Consider the following 23564-nt stretch of genomic DNA (forward strand, 5'->3'; position numbering starts at 1 on the left):
TTATTGTGAACAAATCCCATGAAAACATCAAGACACCAGAGTTTTAGATCATCTCAATATTTTCCAGACTGTCATTGGGAACAAGGATGAGAGTGGAGGTCAGCCTCCAGGAATCACTTAATCAGATCCATTCATTTATTGTTTTTTTTTTTATTCATGAGCTTTGTTGACAATTAGAAAAATAAAATATAATACTTTAATATTATATTATTGCCAACCTCATCCTCTCACATCTCAGTTTTCAGTCGTTTCATACAGCGTTATGTATGTGTGTGTGTGTGGACAGAAGGCTGAGGCTCTGGAGTCGGGGACCAAACAGTTTGAAGAGCTGGAGTTCTGCCAGCTGGAGGAGGAGAGCAGTTTGGAGGAGAAGAAGGAGACTCAGAGCTCGCAGCTTCTCCAGGAGCGAACCGAGTATCAGTGCAGCGTGGCCAAGAGGAAGGTGGGAGTACATGCAACACTGAAAACATAAACCATGTGTCTGCATGAGATTATGTGACGGTTTTGAACCTGGATATGTTTGTTCCTATAGGAGAAGATGACCACTCTGGATGCTCAGGTGAAACAGCTGGGTTTACAGGCAGCTGGAGACTGTGAGAGGATGGCTAAAGACAGGACGCTGACCCTGCAGCTGTTGCACAAGGTTAACCTCTCATAATAAACCTTATTCAATTGATAACAGTGGTGCAAAGACTAAACGTGAAATCACCTGTGTACTCTGATAGGAGCATGACAGGTTGTGTGCTGTGGAGAAAAGATACCACACCTTGACGGGAGAGAAGAATTTCCCAAAGCCCAACAGTAACATGAAGGAGGTGAGTCACAGCGTGTAAGACATGACATCACAACCACCTGTAGTTTCTAAACTGGAGGGAATTTACTGCAAAAGCGGTCGACTTAGACAAACTTTTCAATAAACAGGAATTGCTTCACATCAGCGAACCTGACCTTGTTTACGTGGACGGTCCTCCTGATAGCCCCTGTCCCTCCTCTGCCTCCTTCTCCTCCTCTCACATCCCCTCCCCTGAACTCTACCCTGTTAGGCTACAAGAGGTAAATCTCAACAATAGCTAACAAATCCTGAATGCCTGTGCTGCAGTTTCTGCAATAAAACAGGCATGGTTAGCAAAAATACTGACAGACAATAGCGAGCTTGCAGTGTTTCTGCCTTTGTCTGTGTATTGTTTGAAACTAGATTTGAAGCGTTTGAGTAGTATTGTTTTCTACAACATAAACTAACATTAAAGGGATAGTTCAACATTTTGGCAAATTGGCCCATTGCCATAATCCCTGTAGTCATAGCAGTAGGTTTGTTACCTTTAATTCTCGGTGCAAGCTATTTTCAGAACGGCGGAGCAGAGCCGCAAGCTGCTCAGACCTACACTACGGAGGCTCATGGGATTTCTTGGTTTCCCTCATCAAACTCATCAAACTCATCAAATACACAATCCAACAACTCCAAAACGCTCTGGTGGACAAGTTGTGACCTGCACATTCACCACGCTATGAGATAATAACGGAACTGGCAGAGTTGTTTTCGAGGTAAATTCATGCAAAACCGCTGATGTGTGTTCCTGTCGAGGGCAGTTTTTCGGCAAGCAGTCTCTGCATTTGCCTCTAAAACAACTCTGTCTCGTAACCTTCCGTTATTATCCCATAGTGTGGTGAGATAGCAGCTCAGCTCCGCCGTTCTAAAAATAGAGGTAACGAATCTACTGACTATAGGGATTATGGCAATGGGCCAATTTGCCAAAATGTTGAACTATCCCTTTAAAATATGGATGATGGAAACAATAAATGGAAGATGACCTGCTGGTTAAACTGTGAAGTGATTGCTGATCTCATAGTTAGAAATGAGTTGTGATGTCCTCATGTTTGCTTCGTGAATCTCTGCATGCATGACTTTTCTAAGAGCTGACATTCGTCATCTTCCATCAGCCCTCTCACCCCTGTGTTTTGGCTGTTGATGCAGGAGTACCTCAGGCTCTCTGATGTCTATAAAATGTATGGAAATGCTTCTATGCAGCCTCACTCTCCTTCCCCCCCTGCTCTCCACTGCCTCTCCCTCGCTGTAGCTCCAGCTCTGCCGTGTGAGGTAGACACCTGCTGCTCTCTACTAAATACTCAACCAACATAATCTGTCTTATCTCAAAATATGTCTCCTTCAGATTCAGCCTCTTAACGTTCTTTCCTACTTTGTGCTCTCTCCCTCTTCTGTATATGTGTGTGTGTTTGGTTTCTCTCTATGTTGTGGTTATTTGTGTGAAGGAGTACATCACAGTCAGTCAGTTAAGTCAGATCTTTGGGATGCAGAGACTGGATCCCTCCTCTTCCTCATCTACTCCATCATTCCACCTTGCCTCCTCTGAATCTGCCTTCTCATGCTACTCCACTGCATGTGGTCCTTCCTCCTTTCTCTCTGCACAGGTTTGTCTTTCCTACTTTACAGTGTCCATACTCTGCAAACTTTTCCTCACATTGCAGTCGTCACTTTCCAAATTTCTCATCTGATATTGCTACAAGGATTTGTTCAAATCCCTCCCACCTGCCTGATGCTTCTGTGACTGATATTATTGCTGCACTGCTTTCTGTTTTTTTTTTTTTTTTCTTTTTTCTTTGGCTGGTTGCTTGTCATCACCTCAGAGTCAGCCTGATCTGAGCAGGAATGCACTGCCTCCTATTAACCTTGAACGCTGGTACCAGGACATCATGGCTGCTGGAGAGCCTCAGTCATGTCCTCCACCACTGCCTGCAAAGTCTTTTTCCACACGCAGACACGGGCAGGTAAATGCTCCTCTCTCTCTCTCTCTCTCTGCTGTATGATCACATGGCAGCTACTTTTCAGTGTGTGAAGCCATGGGCCCTGTAAAAATGAGGCTAAACAGGCCAGATGCAGCACTGAGCCCTTGAATCCATGTGATTTTCAATAACAAACCCAGCTGCTCGTATTTTTAGGGCAGGGAGGCCCTCTAGTGGACAAAGAGACGGGGTAGTTCATGAACCTTCTGTTACTAAAACCGGTTTACCATGGGACAAATACAGATGTCATCACTGAGGGTTAATAGGTTTATTACTGTAAAGATTTGTCCAAAAGAAATGCTGATAGGTAGGCTATATTCCTCACTTTGACATTAATTGTGAAGATTTTGCAGCCAGTCAGTAAAACATGTTGCTGTTTATGAAGTTGTATTTCATCCGAGGGGTGAGAAACAGAGAAAGATCTCAGAAACTACTTCCCTGTAATGGCAAAGAGTGAGGACTGAGGTCAGATCACTTCTGAGCTTGTCCATGGAGACGAAGAGTTTACGTAATGTGCATTCTGACTTTGTTTTACTTTATTTGTCCCAGATGTGTAACCCAGTTACCACAAATCATGAAACACACAAACTAAAAATAAATCAGTGATTGCTTGGATCTTTTTTGCTGTAAAAGCCTCTCTGCTTCAAATTAAAACAAAACAAAACAAAAAACAGCAACATTGACCTGACATCTGTCCTCCTTCTGTCCCCCTCCCACCAGCTGTTGAAGTCCAAATCAAATGGCGAGGTTGGACAGGCAGCTGCAGCCGCCCTGCCACCCTGCAGTGGTGCTGCTTATGAGAGAAATGCATCCACCAAGGTGAGCACATCACTCCAGCACATCTGAAACTATAATTAAATCTTCACAGTAACATACTTGAACGTGTGGTGCTTTCTGTGTGTTTTTCAGGGGTTACAGTTGGTGCTGAGAGAGATGACAAATCCATTAGACATGGACCCCAGGAGGCAGCTGGCTGTAAACAAAGGTACTACACTCATAGAGATAGATAGATAGATAGATAGATAGATAGATAGATAGATAGATAGATAGATAGATAGATAGATAGATAGATAGATAGATAGATAGATGGATAGATAGATGGATAGATAGATAGATAGATAGATAGATAGATAGATAGATAGATAGATAGATAGATAGATAGATAGATAGATAGATAGATAGATAGATAGATAGATAGATAGATAGATAGATAGAATGTATGATAATTAATTGGTAGCAGTGACGTGTCTCTCTCAGCAGAGGGCACTGCGAGTCTTTGACACCTGTCTTCACCCTCTCCACTTGCTCAGATGTGTCTCCCACTGTCCATCACTCCATCCTGCACCATCAGTCGCCCCTGAGTGGAAGCCAGGCGTACGACACCCTCAGCCTGGAGAGCTCAGACAGCATGGAGACCAGCGTCTCCACTGGCAACTCCGCGTGTACCCCGGAAAGGTGAGAGACTGGAAAATGAGCAATTGGCTCTGTTTCCATGGGAACACTCAAGTCTGCCCCGTCTCCCCGGAGAAGGGTCACTGCGCTTTGTTCCAGTGACATCATGTTTTGTTACATGTCTGCTCCCGTGACTGCTAGTACACTGGCTGTTGCCATGACAACCTCTTCAAGTTTTTCCCAGTGTTTTCCGTGAAGTTCAAAGACAAGAGTTTACTGGCGTTGGTGAAGAAACCTTTGTCTTTGTCTGCTCGCAGTGTTTGGTTTCCAGGCATGTCTGTTTACTTTTTTCAACCCGAGCCTGTAGTCGAAGCTGTGTCATCAGACGCTCCCTCCCTCTGTGTGTTGTAGCGCCTGTGGGTTAGAGACCCAGAGGATAGAAGAGATGGAGAAGATGTTGAAGGAGGCGCAGCAGGAGAAAGCCAGACTGATTGAGAACAGAGTGAGTTCCCAGCTTTGTGGCTGCAGACTTTTGACATGAATCCTGAAAAAAGTTATCACTCCCAAAAACTCATCTGCTTCAAGGTCATTTAAAGTGTCAACTGAGCTGCAGTGACAGACTGAAGATTAGGAAACTGATGGTCAAATAAAACAAGTCTCTGTGGTCTGTGGGGCTTTATAACATTTATTTTTTATTTTTTTATTTTTTTTTTACATTTTATGAATAAAAAGATAAATGCAATGTTAAAATGAACTGGTTGATAATTGATAATGATAATTAAATTAATAATAATTAAAATTGATAATGAAAGCAATCGATAGTTGCTGAACTAGTTTTAACTGGTAAAAATGAGATTATCTCATCACCTCTGGTGTAACATTTGCTATGCTAGTAGAAGATACTAATACTGCTTTCAGTGATGAGCATGACATGGTTTGGTTCTCTCAAATATAACATAAATGTTTCTGACATTGCAGCAGAGTAGACTTTCAAAAGAAAATTTAATGAGACAATAACTCTTGCCATTTATCTATAAAGAGCAAATACAAGCATGCAAATTGATGTGCAATGCAATGGACTTGTAATTCAGAAAAACAAAATACTCTTCCCATTGTAATAAAAGATATAATAACACACAAGTCAGTTTGAATCACAATTTGTGTGAAATCATTAACAGATTAACATGATATGATTAAAACAATAGCATAAAGTCTCATGTTGCTTAAAAAAAACAATATATTTGTATCACTGTCAATGTGATCAGTGTGGCGTCGCTCAAGGTGTGGTGAAATGTGGCTGTAAGTAGTTGTTTACCTTTGTGTTATTGCTACATGTTGAAACAAAGTCGACCTGTATGTAAGTGTCTGAAAGCTGCAAAGGATCATTTTACATCAGCAAAGCTTCTCCTTCTATGCACAGACTTAAGGGATGTATTTTACAAAACCCTGGATTGGGACTTGAATTCTCAAGTGCCTCTTCTGATAGTCATCCACTTTGTATTGCAATATTTGCCTACCATTAAGATATTCTCCCTGTCTCCTTGTTCCCTCCGTTATTTTTTTTCCCCTCTCTTCTCTCCATCTGTTCCTTTTTCTCCTCTCCCGACGCTCCCAGGAGAGGGAGGTACAGGCTCGGCGGCAGATGTTAGAGGAGGAGCGGAGGAGGCGAGAGGAGGCCGAGAGGAGGCTTCAGGACGAGACGGCCCACAGGCAGAGGCTGGTGGAGGAGGAGGTGAAGATGAGAGAGAAACACTTCTCCCAGGTCAGTGGAGCAGCGGGAGGAGGCGGCTGTGGGAAGCAGAGGGAGGAGGAGGGAGGGAGGGAGGGAGGGAAGGAGACTTGGGGGAGAGGATGAGAGGCGAGACACTAAAGAGAGGCTGGGTATACGGGAAGATCAAAGGTTGTCAGGGAAGGGAGAGAATGAAGCGGGAGGAGAGAGTGAGAGAAAGAACAGGCAGTAAAATGGAGGGGATGGATGATGGAGGGAGTAAAAACGATATAATAAACACATAATTCAAGCTTTAATCCCGGTTGATGTGTTTAATCGCCAGCTGCTGTTCTGTAACAAGTAAACAAATACAAACGCATCTGGCTCAGCTTGTTCAGACTTTTATAACAAAACAAATGACTTCATCTGACGTGAAAGTTTCTGCAGGTGATTGAACTATTATCACCTCACCTCAACTCAGCTTTTTAGTGTCTTTCAGCTCATTGTTTTGGTTTTATAGCCTTTTTTGGGGGGTTGGTTTTACTGTTTTGGGTCCTTTTCACCACTCTTACCAGTGCCAGGCAGCTGATTTTAAGGTTAAAGATTTATATCAAAAAGTATTTCGCTGCTAAAGAGACATAAACTCCCTCAGAGTTTGATTGGCACCATAAAAAGGGCTAAAAATAAAGTGAATATTGGCGTTGGCCAGAAACATGACTCCTAAAGTTGCTCTGTATCTGATGGGTGTGTACACAGACAGCTGATTGCGATCAAGTTCACTGTATCAGCTTAAAACATGATGATGTATCAGTGTCACACCCAGTGGCCATAATATCTGAGACTGCAGGTTAAAGTCATAAAATTAGGCCATGAAACTTCAGAGGTCTTGGAAAAATAGATCGTCAAAATGTCAGGAAGGCTTGTGCGGCCTCACACTTTGACTACTTCATTTGTCGGCCTGTGTATCGAAAGGATACTGTGTGATATAAATGCTCTCGAGCACCATCCTGACTCCTAATTAGGCGCTGAAGTCTTGGGACGTGACATGTATTTTCCCCCATAAGACTTTAAATCAGCTCCGCTAATCACTCCCAGATCTCTCTCTATTCAGCAGGCAGATTTAAAGCTGTATGAAACATTTTCTTCACAGGCCCGTCCGATGACGCGCTACCTGCCCAACCGTAAGGAGGAGTTCGACCTGCGCGCCCACGTGGAGTCGTCCGGCCACAGCATCGATACCTGCCCCTTCGTCATCCTCACAGAGAAGATGTGCAAAGGTCACCTGGTGAAGATGGGTGGCAAAATCAAATCTTGGAAGAAACGCTGGTTCGTTTTTGACCGACTCAAGAGGAACTTCTGTTATTACGTGGGTGAGGATATAATTATATTTCATCTATGAAATGAGGACGTATTTGGTCAAATATTATGGGAGATTTATTAGATTTGTTAAAGAAAGGGAGAAGTAAAAAGACAGAGAAAGGGGGTAGAAGAAAGAAAGAAGGAAAGAAAGAAAGAAAGAAAGAAAGAAAGAAAGAAAGAAAGAAAGAAAGAAAGAAAGAAAGAAAGAAAGAAAAGAGAGACAAAGAGACAGAAAGAGGGGTATGATAGATAGAAAGAGGTAGACAGAAAGAGATAGAGAGGGGTAGACGGAAAGAAAGAAGTAAAAAGACAGAGAAAGGTAGTAGGTAGAAAGAAAGAAAGAAAGAAAGAAAGAAGACAGAGAACGGGGTTGAAGAAAGAAAGAAGAAAAAGAGAAAAAAAGAGACAGAGAGAGGGGGTAGAAAGAAAGAAAGAAAGAAGGAAAGAAAGAAAGAAAGAAAGAAAGAAAGAAAGAAAGAAAGAAAGAAAGAAAGAAGGAAGTAAAAAGACAAAGAAAGAAAGAGATAGATCGATAGATCAAATATTATGGGAGGTTCGTTAGTTGAGCTCATGATATCGAGATAAAAAGACTTGAAGATGCTGAGGTGAGTACTAGCCCACCTGCCGAGGTTGATTGATTGATTACATCTGCCACTCTAATACACAATACACCTAGAGTAAACACAATGGCATCACATGAAAACAACACGGATATCACAATGACAGCAAACTATTAATATCCTAAAAAATGAAATTGAAATATATCAACCAGAGTGATACGGTCCCATTTTACTTTCATTCTTTCATTGATTATTAAAAAGATTCATGATCTATTTCCTCATTCAAACCTGAATATACTGAGGCATCACTTTCAGAAGCCGGTAGATAAAAAACATTTTTTAAGATTGATTTGGTTGATTTTGTTGAGAAAAGACTTCTCTGAACATCCTGAGAATATACCTATTGATTATCATGGTGTTATCAGTGCGTTCACTGTAACACATCACAACATACGTAACAGAGCTCTGGTCATCTGGCCTGTAAGATCTGAAAAAGTTGTGTTTTATTTTGAGCGCATTTTGAGTGCATTTCAAAATCAGCGAATTTGCGAAGACTGCATGAAGAGCAGCTTCAGTAGAAAAAAAGGAAAAGAAAAACACCGCTCCTTTCCTCTCTCCTCCCTCCTCCTCCTCCCTCCTGTCTCCCTATGCCCTTGAGGCCTAAAAGTCACACCCCATGTTAAATACTACTCAGTGCTCTCTTTACCAACAGCGCTTCACAGGAGAAAATTTACTTTAATTAACTTTTAGATTCTTAATAAAGAAACGCTCAAGCTCTTCCTGGACCGGCTGCTGCTTCAATTCCAACGAGCTTCATTTTATTATGATCAAAGTAATTTTCTCACTTAAAAAACCCACTCGTATATTTATGTATAAAAGTTTCCAGCTGCACACACTGGGCTGAGACCTGACTACACTCTGGTTCACCTGACAGCAGAGCGGAGGAATGTCCCCTCCGCTCTCTGTGCCGCTCACTCTCACAGCCAGCGTTCATTATCAGGAGCCAAACACTAATTAAAGCTGCACAAAGTGGAATTTTCCCGCTTTGTTGTTGTGTGTTAAAACCAAACTTAGTTGGTAATTCCCGTCTATCAGATTGTCCCCCTCCGTTTCAAATGAGAACAGTTAGTTTTCTTAATAAATAAGACGAGTGTTTTGAGAGATTATTTTACAGTCAAGTTCAAAATACAATCCAAGTATATTTTCATTACTGACGCCCCTGTTCTCTTTGCTCCGCTCTCTCCACTCACTTGCCTAGCCTTTTCAACCCCTCACTCCTGACGCAGATGATGGTGATGATGGTGATGAAATAAGATGCAATACTTTCTCTAGATGTGTTTTTCTTGGGGAGGAGGCTAGCTCCTGGCTTGTTCGTGACTAATAAAACGAAACTCACATTTCAAAAACATTTATCTCATTACTAAGCAGATTTGACTTATGGAAAAAGGGAAAGCAGGAGAAAGTGTCGGACGCATTTCAAAAGACTGCCTTTAATTGTTGCTGGATGTTTGCTTCTCAACCGGGCACTCCAGCACGCACGGAGGAGACGAAAAGAAAAGACCACTGTTTATTTGAACAAGACTCAAATCCAGAAACTCTTTTAAAGAGATTTTATTTGAAGAAAATTGATCTCAGACAAAAGAAAAGTCTCCTTCACACTTACTACTATTGTTTGGCCCCAAAGCAGATAAACCCATCAGTCCAGTGACTGCGTCCGATGAGCTCCATGTGCAGATTTCACTAAAACATAACTACCTAACTCCTCACTACGGAGTGACTTTAAAGTGCTTGAAGGTATGCTGTGAAGAGAGAACAAAACTCCTCAGGACTGGACAGAAGCTTTGACCTGCTTTAAGGGAAACGTTGAACTGGAAGATCAAATCTTATATTCAAAAGAGACATTTCTTTTAAAGATTTACAAAAGATCTCAACCTCGCCAGCAGGGAGACAAAAAACAGAGAAAAGAAAGAAATGCAGAGACAATCCAGAAAGTACGACTGAAGAAAACAAGTCAAATTAATAGGATGGTAAAGACTTGAGGCATAGCTTGAAATAGACTTCCACTTTTAATTAAGTTTTACTCTGATACAGCGCCGCTCATACCTATTCATGGATTATGTGTTGCTGGGAAAAAGGAGTTTCCACCTTTCTCCCCTCTTCTCTTCATTTCAGTTATTGTTCCGCTGCAGCTGTTTTTTATTACTACTGCTATTTTATTGTGGAGAACTAGATAAAGAAAAATAATTGTGTTAGATTATAGATAACATTTGATGAAATATGCAAAAAAAAAGTAATATGGAACAAATTATCCTCACCCATTCAGATATATCTGCTATTCACTATTGAATTGCTCTGTCCCCAGGGCAGTTCTGGGCTCATTGAACTGTAGTTGTTAATAATAACAACAACAATAAAAAGGCAAGAAAGAAACTGTCAGTGTCAATATAATGAACTTTTCTCTCAGCCATTAAGAATGTCACATTTGTGTAGTTTCTTTATAAATCAGTTTCATATCATCTGGATAAACTACTGGATTACACAACTGTTACGTCCCCTGACCTCTCATATATTAGGATTTCAGTGGGGCTCCTCTGTAGTAGTAGCCTATACTATATAGTAAATGATATATAACATAAGACAGGTCTGTGTTTTCTAAGACCAGACTGTATTTTCTATGTATTTTCTGACATGAGAAGTTGTCCCAGGAAATCCATCCACGTGTTCTTCTTACCTTTTGCTTTTCATACACAGTTATACCTTAAACAAACTAAAAAAAAATATGTCAAGTTTTCATTTCTTTGATATAGTCATGTTCTACATATAACTTTATTTGTAGATTTTAAGCTGTTTTCTTGGATTTTTTTTTCAATCATTTGTTTAGGTGTGTGACATTTTTACAGTTGCCCTTAAATGGCTAAAAAGTAGTTGAAATACAAACGGTTAGAGACAGAATATTTGAATATAAAATATATTTTGTGATCAAGTGTCTACTGTGTAACCTTTGGTCCTTAACAATAATAAATAGGTTTTAAAAAAAGGAAGACTGACAATCAGTCTATATTACTTGACCAAAAACAAACATGAAATGTGTCCCTACATCACTGGCTGGTTGTACTGCAGCTCGGACTGGCAGAGGTCTTGCATCAGTACAAGACGTAATGTAATGTATCTTAATATTTTTTTTCTTTTTCTCTTCTCAGACAAGCATGAGACCAAGCTGAAAGGGCTCATTTACTTCCAGGCGATTGAAGAGGTTTATTATGATCACCTACGCAGTGCAACCAAGGTAAACACTCTTTTGTCTTTCCTTTCAATTGAGAGACTGTTTTACAAAGCTTTGCATGTATGCCTTTTTAAATCTAGCAGTAGACTTAAATGGAATAAAATATGAAGGGTTATATTCATTTATATTTATTTGAATTGATTTAAAATCATTGATGACTCTGTAGTCAAGACTGTCATTTACAAATTCTTAAAGTCTTAAACCAGCTCTAAGTTTAACTAGAATAAACTTTTAACATCATGAATTTGACTCTTTCTCACAATAATATAAATACTAATTTCAGGACAATCCTACATTTCTTAAGTCACTCACAATTTATTTAAACAGTGAAAATCTGAATTTCATCTGTTTGTGATCAGCACAGATCAAATGCTTAAATTAAATTGTAAATAATTTAACTTCAGTGAATTAATTACTTCAGTTTCCAAAAGTGCAAGGTGGTACAGGCTACAAAAGAAATCAAATTTGAAAGAGACTATTGAACACAATTATGTTTTTACAGTTTTTTGACAGTGTTGTATATTCTGTTGTTCTGGAAAAATGCACAACAGGTGCAGCTGCAGACTACTGTCTTTGGACTTAAAAAAAACACCCTCATGTCTCAATCCTCCAGAGCCCCAATCCATCTTTGACCTTTTGTGTGAAAACCCACGACCGGCTCTACTACATGGTGGCCCCGTCCCCGGAGGCCATGAGGATCTGGATGGATGTCATAGTAACAGGTGCCGAGGGCTATACTCAGTTCATGAGCTGAGGGACCACTGGGTGACAGATGTGGAGGATGACGGGGACTAAGCGAGCACCCAGGCACCTGCGAGCCGACCTGAGCGGCTCCCTGCTGGAGCTGGAGCTGACATCGATGATGTGATGTGAAATGGATGGACGTCTGATGAGATGAATAATCTGGTGCTCTCGCAAAAAGCCTGATGCCTTTTGAGCAAGTGAGGGCTTAGTTACTGGTGCATTTATGAGTTGTATTCAAGAAGGAAAATAGTTTGAGCGACCTGCCATTGGATCTATGAGGGGAGCTTTATAGAGACAAAACTAAATCAAACATTCTGTTGCCAAAATGCATTGTCGATAAATACAAAATAATTTCTGAGGTTTCAGGAGGAACACTTTGAAGATTTCTTACTTCATATAAGCTCAAACTGTTTACACCTCTGAAGCCGATCTATGCATGCAGTGTTATCACTCCAACTGATGCCTTTGTTTCCTTTTTGATACATTTGTATTTTGCCCTTGAGTTTGTTAACGTTTCTCAGATTTAAAAAAAAAAGAAGCTTTTAATATTTCAAAACACTAAAAAGTATTAAAGAGTATAAAAGAATTTTAGTAGAAGTTATTCTACAACATTTTAAGAGTTGTATATTACACAGTATTGTTGTCAAATACGTTACATGTTATGTTTTTTCAGATTTTTACAATACACATTTTAATATCACTTCAGATAAATAACACAGCAGTAATGTGTCTGTATTTTACATAAATATATCAAAGGAAACCTTTTATTAGCATTTTAACATAATTCATAAATGATATTCCTATAATGATATTGTAAAACTACAGTGTATATCTAATAAATAAAAATATATGATGCATCTGATGGTTTGTTTGTCTGATAAACTCTTTTGTCGCTGACAAATTGGCTAAACTGAACACACTCAGTTACAAACCAGTTCTTGCTGCGTTAATTAGTGTTTCTCACAAACAAGTCCTTAATTACCAGCTCTCTTTTAAATAACCTCATTCGCCCTAAAGAGACAGTCACATTCATATTTTATTGAGCGCACACAATAGGTGTTCCCTTTAAGACACTACAACTTCCCTGTTTACATAACAATAGTCAGGTGGTTTAATTAGTTAATTGTCTCATTAACTGTCATTATCCTCCACACTTGTTAGAATCACAACTCATACTGTATATAGTTCTGGCTCAGTGTATTTGTGTGTACTGTATGGCTTGCCCCAAACTGGGTATAGGCCATATACAAAAAAAAAAAACATGAAGTGAAATTACATGCAACTTAACATGCATGATTCAACATTGAGAAATTTGACATCATGCATAAAAAAAAAGAAAAAGAAAAAAGAGGAAAATCTCATGGAGACGTCTCACAAAAAGTTTCTGTAAACAAGTTCTTGCATGAATTCCTCGATACAAATACATTCACAGTGTTTCTCCTCTTGGTTCAGACCGGTCGTGGAGAGGTGCATGTGCCGACAGACAATAATGTACGACTGCATTTTTGCGATTCATTTATTGCAGGGATCGCTGGAATATTTAACAGATGCATAGTTAATCACAGAAAAACACCTTGCTCCTGACAGGTACCAATTAGATTCAGCACTTGAAATGTAAATTTTTAATTCCCTTGTTTGAGGTGAAAAGCCGCCACATGTTCAACAGTAAAAGTGAATGTCAAAATTCAGGACTTAAAAACTCAGACACTACGGCGGCGGGCTCTGTCTAAGTGCAGCCTCATTGACAGGATTCACAACATCTGCGTTTCTCTGACCTTGAGAGAGATTTTCACATATCGTGCTATTCAGTATCTTTGAGTCTGAAGTGCGCCCGGCTGAATTATAAACAGATCTTTAAGAGAGCATGGTGAGCTCATTATCGCGGTGATGAGCATGAGTGACACCCAGCCTTATTGTTGGTGAAATATTAATGAGCCAGGGGTGATCTCTCTCCTCACTTTCACACATGCAGACTGCTGGCCTTTTCCCCAGGCCTTAAGAGCACAACTAATATAGTGAGTGAGGCTGTGAATTAGTAAAGGTCTCGCATGATTTTTGTCAGTATTAATGGGAGATATTAACCTTGTGTGAAAACAACCTCAAACATTCTGATGAAATGGAGATATCTCTCTGCTCAGAGGGCGAGTTCGCAGCTTCACCTGTCAGACACTTACACTCCCACATCCTTCACTACGGTTCACCACAGACATTTGTAATTTATAACTTCTCATATCCACATATGAGTTCGGGGTAATTTAGCAGATTAAAGGGAAAAATCTTCTGCCCAACCCCGAACATGCCCACACACACACACACACACACACACACACACACACACACACACACACACACACACACACACACACACACACACACACACACACACACACACACACACACACACACATACATACATACACAAACACACACACGCTCAGACATAGCAGATGAAAGCATTTAAACGAATCTAAATGCATCTGATACACCAGTGAACGCTCCACTCTTAATGTGTACCGCTTTGAACAAATCATCCTCACCCTCTTTGAAGTGAATGTAAAATGACAGTTATTAATTTAAAACAGGCTACATGATATACAGATCATTAAGCTGCAATAAAAGAAACGTGTTTTGGGGGTTTTGTGGCGCGCAAAACAATATCTCAAAAATATCCAGGGGGGAAAAGTGCCAGCATTGACCTAATGAGGCCAACAAAAACATGAATTGTAAATAAATACCACAGCTACACCCGAGTGTGGGATATTATTATTTTCACCCACAAAAGTGAAGTGTTTTCCAATTTCATCGCAGTGTGAAAACTTCTGATCTTATTTTATGTGCACTACTACAACCCAGTTCTTAGATAGTGAAATATTTTTAAATCTGGAGTAAATGTATCACAATTCTCTCTATTTTTAAAAATGTCATGCCTGCTACATATTTACTTTGGTAAATACTGTTAAAGTATGCTGGCCTTGACCTTTGACCTCAGTAAAATTATTTGCTTGTAAGTCAATTGATGTGGAATAAGAAAGTCTTAAAGTGCCAAACAGAAACAGATAAATTCGATTCAGTTTTGTTCCATACGTTTAACTCAAAGTGTCAACATGAAATAAAGCTGAGGGACGGCTCTGACCGCAGTATTAATTGTGTTATGGCCGTAGAGTATATGGGCTGAATGAGCATGTATGAAGCTCAAAGGTGAGAGACAAGAAGCCCCTGGGGTTTAAATGGCTCGGCGGCGCAACATGACACAGGCTGAGTGCTGTGAATGACACTAAGGAACCACGCGGGACTTGTTTGTCATGTTTGCTTAAAGAGGTAAAAAGTTGAAAACCACAAGTGAGACACGGACAGTAAATCTTAGTAACAATCTGTGGCGCCAAATTAATATTTTACAGACAACGATGTTATTCTGTTCTGTGTTTCTTTATTTGATCCGCCATCTCTGTCTGCATGAGTTTTTATATAACACCTTTTTTTTCTCCATCCATAATATGTCTCCATCAATCTTCTGCTGATATTGAGATGTAAAGTACAGTACGGGTATTAACTTTATCATCCCAGGTCAGCGCAGGCTGAGCTTTATGTGTGATGCGTGTCTTCATTCAGGGTGTGTGTGGGAGTTAGAGCTAGTTAGGAGTGATCTCCTAAAAGCTGTGACATCCCAAAGGAGGACAAAACAGACGCTGTAGTCCTTTACATCAAACACCTCTAATTCAGCATGAAGTCCTTGAGGAATAGTAAATAAACATAACCATGTGACTGACTGACTCAGATCAGTCATGGCTCCATGCAAATTAAGTTATCCTGGTTTAAACATTCATGAATGAAAAAAAAAAATCATATTATGTTTGTCACTTTTTTGAGACCTGATTATTAGTTTTCATGCCACACATAGAAACAAATGAGAATGATTTGTAGGCTGAACACACACAAAAACAACCACAAATCCCCTCTGAGAGGTTTCCATTCACAAGTTGTAACTGAATTCCATGTTTTCTTCATATGTTCAAAGAGGGGCAAAAGTTGAGGACAATAAATTCTGAGGGAGATGATGATGAAATGATGGTGTAACCCTTACTAACGTGCCATACGTGCACTTGGCATGCAGCATTGACTTTTCTGACTTCTCCGCTCACAATATTCAGACAATGAATTTTGGTATCACTTGATGGACAATGTTGTTTTGTTGTAGAAAAGTGATTATAAACATCTAAAATACATTTGAAGTTCAGTTTCATCCAAACTTGTTTATGCCATCTGATGTCCTTCACTTAATCCACCACGATCAAGTTTAGTTTTGTTTTCAACAACTTGGAAAATCAGGATTATCCTGATTTTGCTGTGAGACGCTATGGCCATTGGATTATCTAAAAGAAGAAGGAAAATTAATAGTGTTTTGCTGTGTAATTAACTCACTTTACATCTTCTCCTAAATGATGATAAGGGAAATTGTACTTAATAGTGCGGGCAATGGGGAAATACAATAGCCGTGTCACAAGGAGCACCTTGGACTTCTCTCATGATGCGCAAACAGGAAGCCCTCTGTGGACCAATTAATACAGACAGACAGAGCAGTCAGCGATTTCCTGGGAGACCCTGCAACTTTACCAGCTACTACTGTTTCAATCTGGTCTCCATTACGACCACATTTATCTGGATTGCATCAGGTTGCCTCGCTACAAATCTCTAAAAGCTCCACTCATATGGTAGCTATCACACAGCGGGCAATTTGCTGAATAGCCCCTCTGTGACAGGGCCGTCCCTTTAAATGACTCAGATTAACACAGATGGACATGTGTATATCAGAGCTCCACGTCAACATTTCACTCAATATTACTGTAATCTACAGATCCTGAGTTTAATGAACTCTATTCGAAGGACGTGTTTCATTTGTGTGGAATCAACTCCTCTGCAGTAACTCTGGATAATGTGATTATGTGAAATTGATTTAAGTGAGATGTTTCCCGACTTACACAGATGTTGCTCAGTGGACGAATCTATAAGTGGCTAGCCGCTCGTGTCCGCATCAATATGCAAATTCAGCATAACTGGAAATAAGCCTATTGGTTTTGGTAAAATGATAATGTCACAGACATGCAACTCAGCAAATGAGACGATGGAATAGTTGGCCAGGGAGGGGGGCAAAAACAGAGGCAAGGTGGATGGATGGAAAACAGCAGGTAGAGAAAGAAAGAGAAAGAGAGAGAGAGAGAGAGAGAGAGAGAGAGAGAGAGAGAGAGAGAGAGAGAAGAGAGATGCAAATCCCATGGCAACAGCAACCAGAAAACAAGTCTAAAATAGGGGGCAGTGTCCGCTATTACTATAGCAACAGGAGAACAGCACATTCACTCAGCTTCGGGATTTGCTGAAAGGAGAAAAACAAAGCTTTATTCCTCACATAATTGTTATTGGCAGTCATTAACAGTAAATTAATTTGCCTCTGCCAGCTGTGTCTCACTAAATTAGGGAAGAAAATAAGAATTCTCAAAGAGTGTTTGGATAGCAGGCAACAACACAAAGCGAAGAATTTATCCCCCATCAGTCGCTGAATCGCTGTCATTTCATCAAACAATGCCTTAGTGACACTGAGCTGACAACTATTGATTCATCATATCAAAACATAAAATGTAAGAAAAATGATTTGGCAGAACTACAATAGAGTATTTACAAAATAATACCAGATTCTGACATCATAACAACAGACTCGCTTACATAGCCCTTTTTCTATCAAAACAATGAGGCCAGTAACGATAATTAATTACGATTATCATAAATTGTTCTGAAAATAAATGACTGAAATGTCAAGTTGTAACACTATAACATCTATAAAGCTTTTCTCAGATTTCAAAACTGCAACACTGATCTCCACACCCGGTTTGTTTACCTGGAACATGTGCACAGTCTGCACTGCAGGAAAAAAAAAAAAAAAAGATAACACAGTGATGCTTTGCCTTGCCTACCACTGTCCAATCAAATTTCACATCTGCCCGAATCCGACCAATCACAGCGCGGCAGTCGGAGCACGCGCAACCAATCGCTCTGAGCGTGGACCACTGATGCAACGGAGATGCAACAGCCTTCTCCTGAACAACAAAGTGCGCTGTGAATCAAATAGTCCCCCTCCAAAACAATACCATGCCTCGCCGTACAGTAAAGTGTCTGAAGTGTACTGATGTGTGTTTGATTTGAGAGCCGTGTTCACGTAAATGAAGCCTCTCTGCAGGTGATGGACGTTAGAGTTTTTTTTTTTTTTTTTTTTTACGGGCGATGTAGGCTACGTCCCGTCGAGATTACAAACTAACGTCTCCCCTGGCAACAATGGGCTCTAAGAAAAACAATGACACGGTGTAACGCGTTACAGTAATGGCATTACTCTAGGATTACCACTAGATAACACCACTAAATCAACTGGAATCACTTATCGTTTACCACCAAAGATTGGCGATGAAATTAAATGAAAACCACTGTTAAACGATCCTCTTCCAGTCTGTTAATGTCACCTTTCTGTTTCCTTCGTTCAGTTCAACACAAGGTTTTTTGAGTTTGAACAACGGTAATTCAAGAATTTTACAACTCATCTTACCACAACACCTAAAGTGCTGCCGCTACACTTTGGAAACAACCGTGGAGGAGGAGTAAAACTCACAGCGGAGCTCAGCAGCAGCAGAAGCAGCAGTGAGTTTGTGGGACGTCCTTCAACCAAGACCGCGGAGGGCGGGGGCGGAGGGATCTACAGCGAGCAGCACGGCTCGCCCTGGTGACGCAGTTGGTTGCTAGGTGTGAATGAACTGATGCTTTCTCACAATTAAGCTGCTCCTCAGTTTACAGGTCGACCACAACAAAGCAACAACTCATTCTTTTTTCCGCTGCCCCGGATATTCCGAGCTAAAAAACAAAACAAAACAAAACAAAAACATGGCTTTTTAATTTCTTGAAGCTGTTGGACCCGAAAAGAAGTCGTGCTTTGCTTTAGCAACGCACCCCCAAGTGCTCTACAATTTTTTCCGCAAGGATGGAGTAAGTCATTGTTACAGTATCACTTTGTTGTTTTGTGTGTCACAAGTGTTCCGCACATTGGCTGCTGGGTTCACCGTGCTTGTGTTGTGTTTCCTCCTATTTAACACCCTCAAGTAGACTGTTTGCCTAAATATTTAATGCGTATTTAACGACCTTCCCTCCATTGTGTGGGTTGTTTTGATTGCTTTGGTAATTATACATGACAGTTGTGTTAATATTTGATGGTGAGATGGCAATGTATATTGAAGTACATGTGTTATCTCCAGCTCATGTTGATAAAGTTTCGCATTTGTCAACTTTAGTTTGATGCCTTGCACTTTGATATCACATTATTGTCACCTAAACTGCTAAATGGCTTAAGTGATCAAATAGAGGTGATTAATTTAAAAGGCACACGCGATTGGAAGCAGCTGATCTGCATTAATCCGATTTAATGATCAGGGTGTCTCACTCAGAGAAATAGTTACTAACCCCTGGTGTCCCTTGTCAACAGTTGGGCCCTTGACAGCGTCACTAGGTCCCACGTGTTTTGAGGATGTCAAGTGCATGTTGCTTTGGGCCAGTTCAAACCCCAGAGGAGACAGATGTCATTTTTGTACCGCTGACTGACAGTTTTGAGTCTTGTTTTTAAGAAATTGTGTATTTTAAGGTGTATTGGTATATTTGTGTATTTTTGGTATACATGTGTTAAGGAGAGTTAATTGTCAATTGCTGAAAAGCCCATAATCCCTGCATCAAGACTTTCAGGTGATTTCTTCATTGTAGTACCTTTGTTAAAACAGACCGAGTCATGTTGAGAAAGTTGCTGAGGGCAGCAAGAGGGATATTCTTGAGTCCACCAGCCGTCTGAATAAGTTGGGTCTTTTAAGCTGCAGACTTTTCTGAATACTGTTTCTGTTTACCCTCTAGGTTTCATTATGCTCACCCAGCCCTGCTCTCTGTGGCCCATCTGTCATCCCCTGCTTGCTCTCAGCATATGCTTGGACTTGGACTGAATCAAAGCACCAACAGACAAAATGATGGCAACATCAGCTCCTGTTTGGAAGACACTTCGTGTCTGCCCGGCAGACCCCCTCGCTCTCTCTCACCCACAGGCTAACCACAGCCAATCACAGGGGTGCAGGGGGGAGGTGTCAGAGGAGAGTCAGCACTTAATTGGTGAGTTGCAGCGAGTACGCTTTTTTATATTTTTCCCCATTTCAGGTGGGCTCGGCACTGCAGCACATTCGTCCTTCTTGAACAGTAAGTAATAAACTAGCTTCGGCATCGATATGCTGCAACTTTATTTTTAAAAAATCTTGCTTTGCATTTACTATTGTCAGATTATGCTTTTAGAGAACTGCGACATGCACTGTCGGACGACTTATATTTTTATATTTGCATGAACGCTATTTTTTAACTGCAATATTTTCCTCCACCACAGAGCTTGTAACGAATGCAATTTTTTTTACCCTCCTCAATAGGTGATGGTCTCACTGACTGGATGACGGAAGAAGTGGATTTCTCCTCGTACCTCCCAAACCCCCCTTCCCCTCCCTCCTCCACCAATGCCTCCCTTCCCCCTTCACCCCTCCAAAATGATATCCAGGTGCCCTCTGACTTGGAGGTCATGACCTCCTTGCTGCAGGAGGAACTTGCCCAACTAGAGGACTACTTCCTGTCTGAACCAGTGCCAGAGAAAGGGCCAAGGCTGGGAAAATGTGACAGGGGTCCACTGCCGGTGGGTCCTCAGCCGTTCAGTCAGCTGCCATACGCATCATACTCTACATCCAACCAATCGGAATCCAGCCCACTTCTTGTTACCCTGGCAACCGGAGAACTGGACCTGCTGAGTATCTGTGGCGGGCCCATTGGGCGATCCAAAATACCAAGACACGCCCCGTACAGCTGCAGTCGCCCCAGTGGGTGTGGTAGGAAAAGAGTCCCTGATGGTGTGAGGTTCAGTGAAGGCTACGATAATAGTTTGTTGAATTCCAAAGGAAGCAACTCAGGTAACTCGGCAGTGACCCTGACAGGTAATTATGGCTGTGGAGAAGAGGAGCAGCTGGTAGGAAAGAGCTACTGTCTGGGTAGTGCAGTCGAGGTCAGAAGATGTGCCGTTCTACCCAAAGAAGAGAAAAACTGCTGTTTCAGTCAAGATGTTATCGGTGGTGCGAAAGTTGTTGGTGGAGGTTTTGGCTTTGGTGGATCACTTGATGTCCCGCATAAGAAAGAGGATTTGTTGATGTATAGTATGAGGGAGGTCAGCGGAGGAACTGCTAACAACGAGGTGCTGAACAGTATCAAAACTAGTGTGGAGGTGACAAAAGCCACCGTTTCTTGGAAAACTGAGAGTGAAGGTTGTTATCTTCCACCAACACAGCAGCCAGAGGCCTATCATAGCTTTTTAGGCAGCATCACCGAACAGGTCAAGGCAGAGAGCCTACAGATAGCGCAGCATGATTTACACTGTAATTTCCTCGAGGATCAGGGCCCAGAGTGTCTTTTAATGGCGAGGGAAAGTCTGAACTTGGAGTCCTCAGGGCATAGACAAGCATGCAGGCTGAAGGAAGACCACTGTGCTGTGAAATACGAAGAGGACCTCACCCCAGGTGAAGGCGGAGAACGCAAACAGAAGAAGAGAGATCAGAACAAAACTGCCGCTCACAGGCAAGTTTTAGTTTCTGCTTGATCAAGAATAACTTCTTTTCACATGATTTTAGGGGTTAAAATCTTCATTGAATTTTTTTATTTGCCTAATGCAGGTATCGCCAGCGAAAAAGGGCGGAGCTTGATTCTTTGGAAGAACAGTTGCATTGCCTTGAAGGGAGGAACCGGGAGCTGCGGGACAAGGCAGAGTCCGTAGAACGTGAAATCCAGTATGTCAAAGACCTGCTGATTGAAGTTTACAAGGCCCGTAGCCAAAGGCTCAAGCAGGACACAACAGTGTAACACCAAGCTCCTGCAAGTACACTCAAAGATGGTGTAACAGGGAAAATGTGGAGCTTTTTGTGTCTTTATGATTGTCCAGAATTGAATGTTTAATTTAGTTTTTTCATGGCGGGCGGGTTAAATGCATGCTTTGCGAATTATTTTTTACATTTTAAATCAACACTATCCAATGCTTCCACTGCTTTCGCACTCTTATCACTTGAGCCTGCACTGTGGCATTGCAATGCTTTAAATGACAATCATTTTAATGGGTCTCGCACTGCGTGAATCTACAAATTGAAATAGGGTTATTTCTTAGGAAGTAATGTTATTCATATGCAGGTTTAGTCTTTTTAATAGCCTTACATTGGAATTGATGTCAGCAATAGCACTTGTTATTATTTTTCTGTTTTAACTTTTATTTGAAATTACTTTATCACCCTTTTCAATCACTGAAGTAGTGAAATATGTCGTTGCTATCGAGTGGATTGTTTTATTTTGAACACGTCTTTTAAACCAAATATTTTTCTAGAATAATTTCTGGGCACCGTCAAACAGCAAATGATATTTCAATAGTGGTGAGTATTTTAACGTTTAAATGTGTCGACTTGTACAACTGCGGAAAGAACCACTGATCTACAGAGGAGGAAAAAACTTGGTCAACTCAAAAATTTTATTTTAATCATTTTAATATTTTATTTTTCAATATCTTTTTAGACCAAACATTTGATTGACTACGGTTTATGCAGTCCTAAATATTCAGCAATCAATCTTTCCTTTTTCTGTGAAGGTCAACGCTTTGTTAAAGATGTCACTTTGTCTGCTATATTTACAATTGATTTATTTTTTTATATTTTCATTGTGTGTAACAAATCCCATTTTTTCTTCAGCAGTGGTTGCAAATACTGCCCAAATTCTGAGAACAAGCAAGAACTAATTTAACATTTATACTGTTTTTAAGGTGGAAACTGACATTTTTATTGTGTTTGTGGCAATTTGTAAAATTTACTTCTCTTGCATATTGCATATAATACAATCTCTTATGCAGCTCAGGATATGCAGTTTATCCTACAAATGCAAGTAGATAATTCATTGCAGGAGCTTACAGACTTTACAGTCTGTCCTTCATTTTACATGGTTTAGATCTCACAGGTTTTCCTGATGTAAAAAAATTGGTTTTTCAAATGTACAAATGTTGTAACTTGTGGTAGTGACTAGCAGTCTCCTTCTGCATGTTTTTCCATAAATGTACCTTTCTCCCTCTCTCTGGAATAGCAAAATTAGGATTTCAGAAAAAAAGACTGGTTTCTTTCTCTAATCTGCTTGTTAAGGCAATAAGTTTTATAGGCCTCTGGCTGATCTGCACTAATTTGTAAGAACTTTTGTATATTCAGGGAGTGGAGTGTATTAGCCTTTTCTTTGTAGAAAATTAACTTAAAAAATCTCATTAGCCAATTTGTCAAGGCTTTTGTCTTGTTTGTTTTAGTTCTTATGTTACTATTTAAAAGAATAACCACTATTAAACACACCTATACTGAGATTTTTTTCTATGCATATTTATTTTAAGACAATCTTTTTAAGGAAAAAAAAGTGGTGGGTATTTATTTATAGTTTATTCAGTTTTGGGCAAGAAACTTGTGTCACATTTTTGACCCCCCTGCGGTGTACTATCAACTCTGATTGTTAAAACCAAAAATGTGTAATAACAACATACTTTAAAAAGCACATTATAATGATTTGTAATGAAGTTAATTTAATCATACATACGTATTTTCTTTGTGTGTGTCGT

General features: G+C 40.3%; 2 protein-coding genes across 11 annotated transcripts in view; both read left to right on the plus strand.

Annotated features, from left to right (window-relative positions):
• Window positions 1–12619, plus strand: part of LOC310997072 (pleckstrin homology-like domain family B member 1) — a 30060-nt gene extending 17441 nt beyond the window's left edge. For 5 of the 10 annotated variants that reach the window (XM_083986649.1, XM_083986647.1, XM_083986654.1 and 2 more), the window contains 16 exons: window positions 68–98; window positions 287–442; window positions 533–643; window positions 726–815; window positions 922–1053; window positions 1973–2095; window positions 2269–2427; window positions 2644–2784; window positions 3520–3618; window positions 3709–3784; window positions 4110–4254; window positions 4603–4693; window positions 5807–5953; window positions 7050–7269; window positions 11019–11104; window positions 11715–12619. In XM_083986649.1, coding sequence (XP_083842775.1) covers window positions 68–98; window positions 287–442; window positions 533–643; window positions 726–815; window positions 922–1053; window positions 1973–2095; window positions 2269–2427; window positions 2644–2784; window positions 3520–3618; window positions 3709–3784; window positions 4110–4254; window positions 4603–4693; window positions 5807–5953; window positions 7050–7269; window positions 11019–11104; window positions 11715–11855 — 1948 coding nt within the window. In that variant the 3' untranslated portion in view covers window positions 11856–12619. The remainder of the gene's footprint in view (window positions 1–67; window positions 99–286; window positions 443–532; window positions 644–725; window positions 816–921; window positions 1054–1972; window positions 2096–2268; window positions 2428–2643; window positions 2785–3519; window positions 3619–3708; window positions 3785–4109; window positions 4255–4602; window positions 4694–5806; window positions 5954–7049; window positions 7270–11018; window positions 11105–11714) is intronic. The other 5 variants (XM_083986650.1, XM_083986652.1, XM_083986651.1 and 2 more) reach the window with 4 other exon arrangements.
• Window positions 12620–18632: 6013 nt separating this feature from the next.
• Window positions 18633–21796, plus strand: atf5a (activating transcription factor 5a; the record flags this gene model as incomplete). The annotated part of the gene is made up of 4 exons (XM_083987047.1): window positions 18633–18865; window positions 19775–20023; window positions 20329–21524; window positions 21620–21796. The coding sequence occupies exons 2-4, from the start codon at window positions 19882–19884 to the stop codon at window positions 21794–21796; spliced, it is 1515 nt and encodes a 504-aa protein (XP_083843173.1). The 5' UTR covers window positions 18633–18865; window positions 19775–19881.
• Window positions 21797–23564: the final 1768 nt, after the last annotated feature.

Source organism: Trachurus trachurus (genome assembly GCF_905171665.1).
Source record: "Trachurus trachurus genome assembly, chromosome: 14".
Taxonomy (NCBI): domain Eukaryota; kingdom Metazoa; phylum Chordata; class Actinopteri; order Carangiformes; family Carangidae; genus Trachurus; species Trachurus trachurus.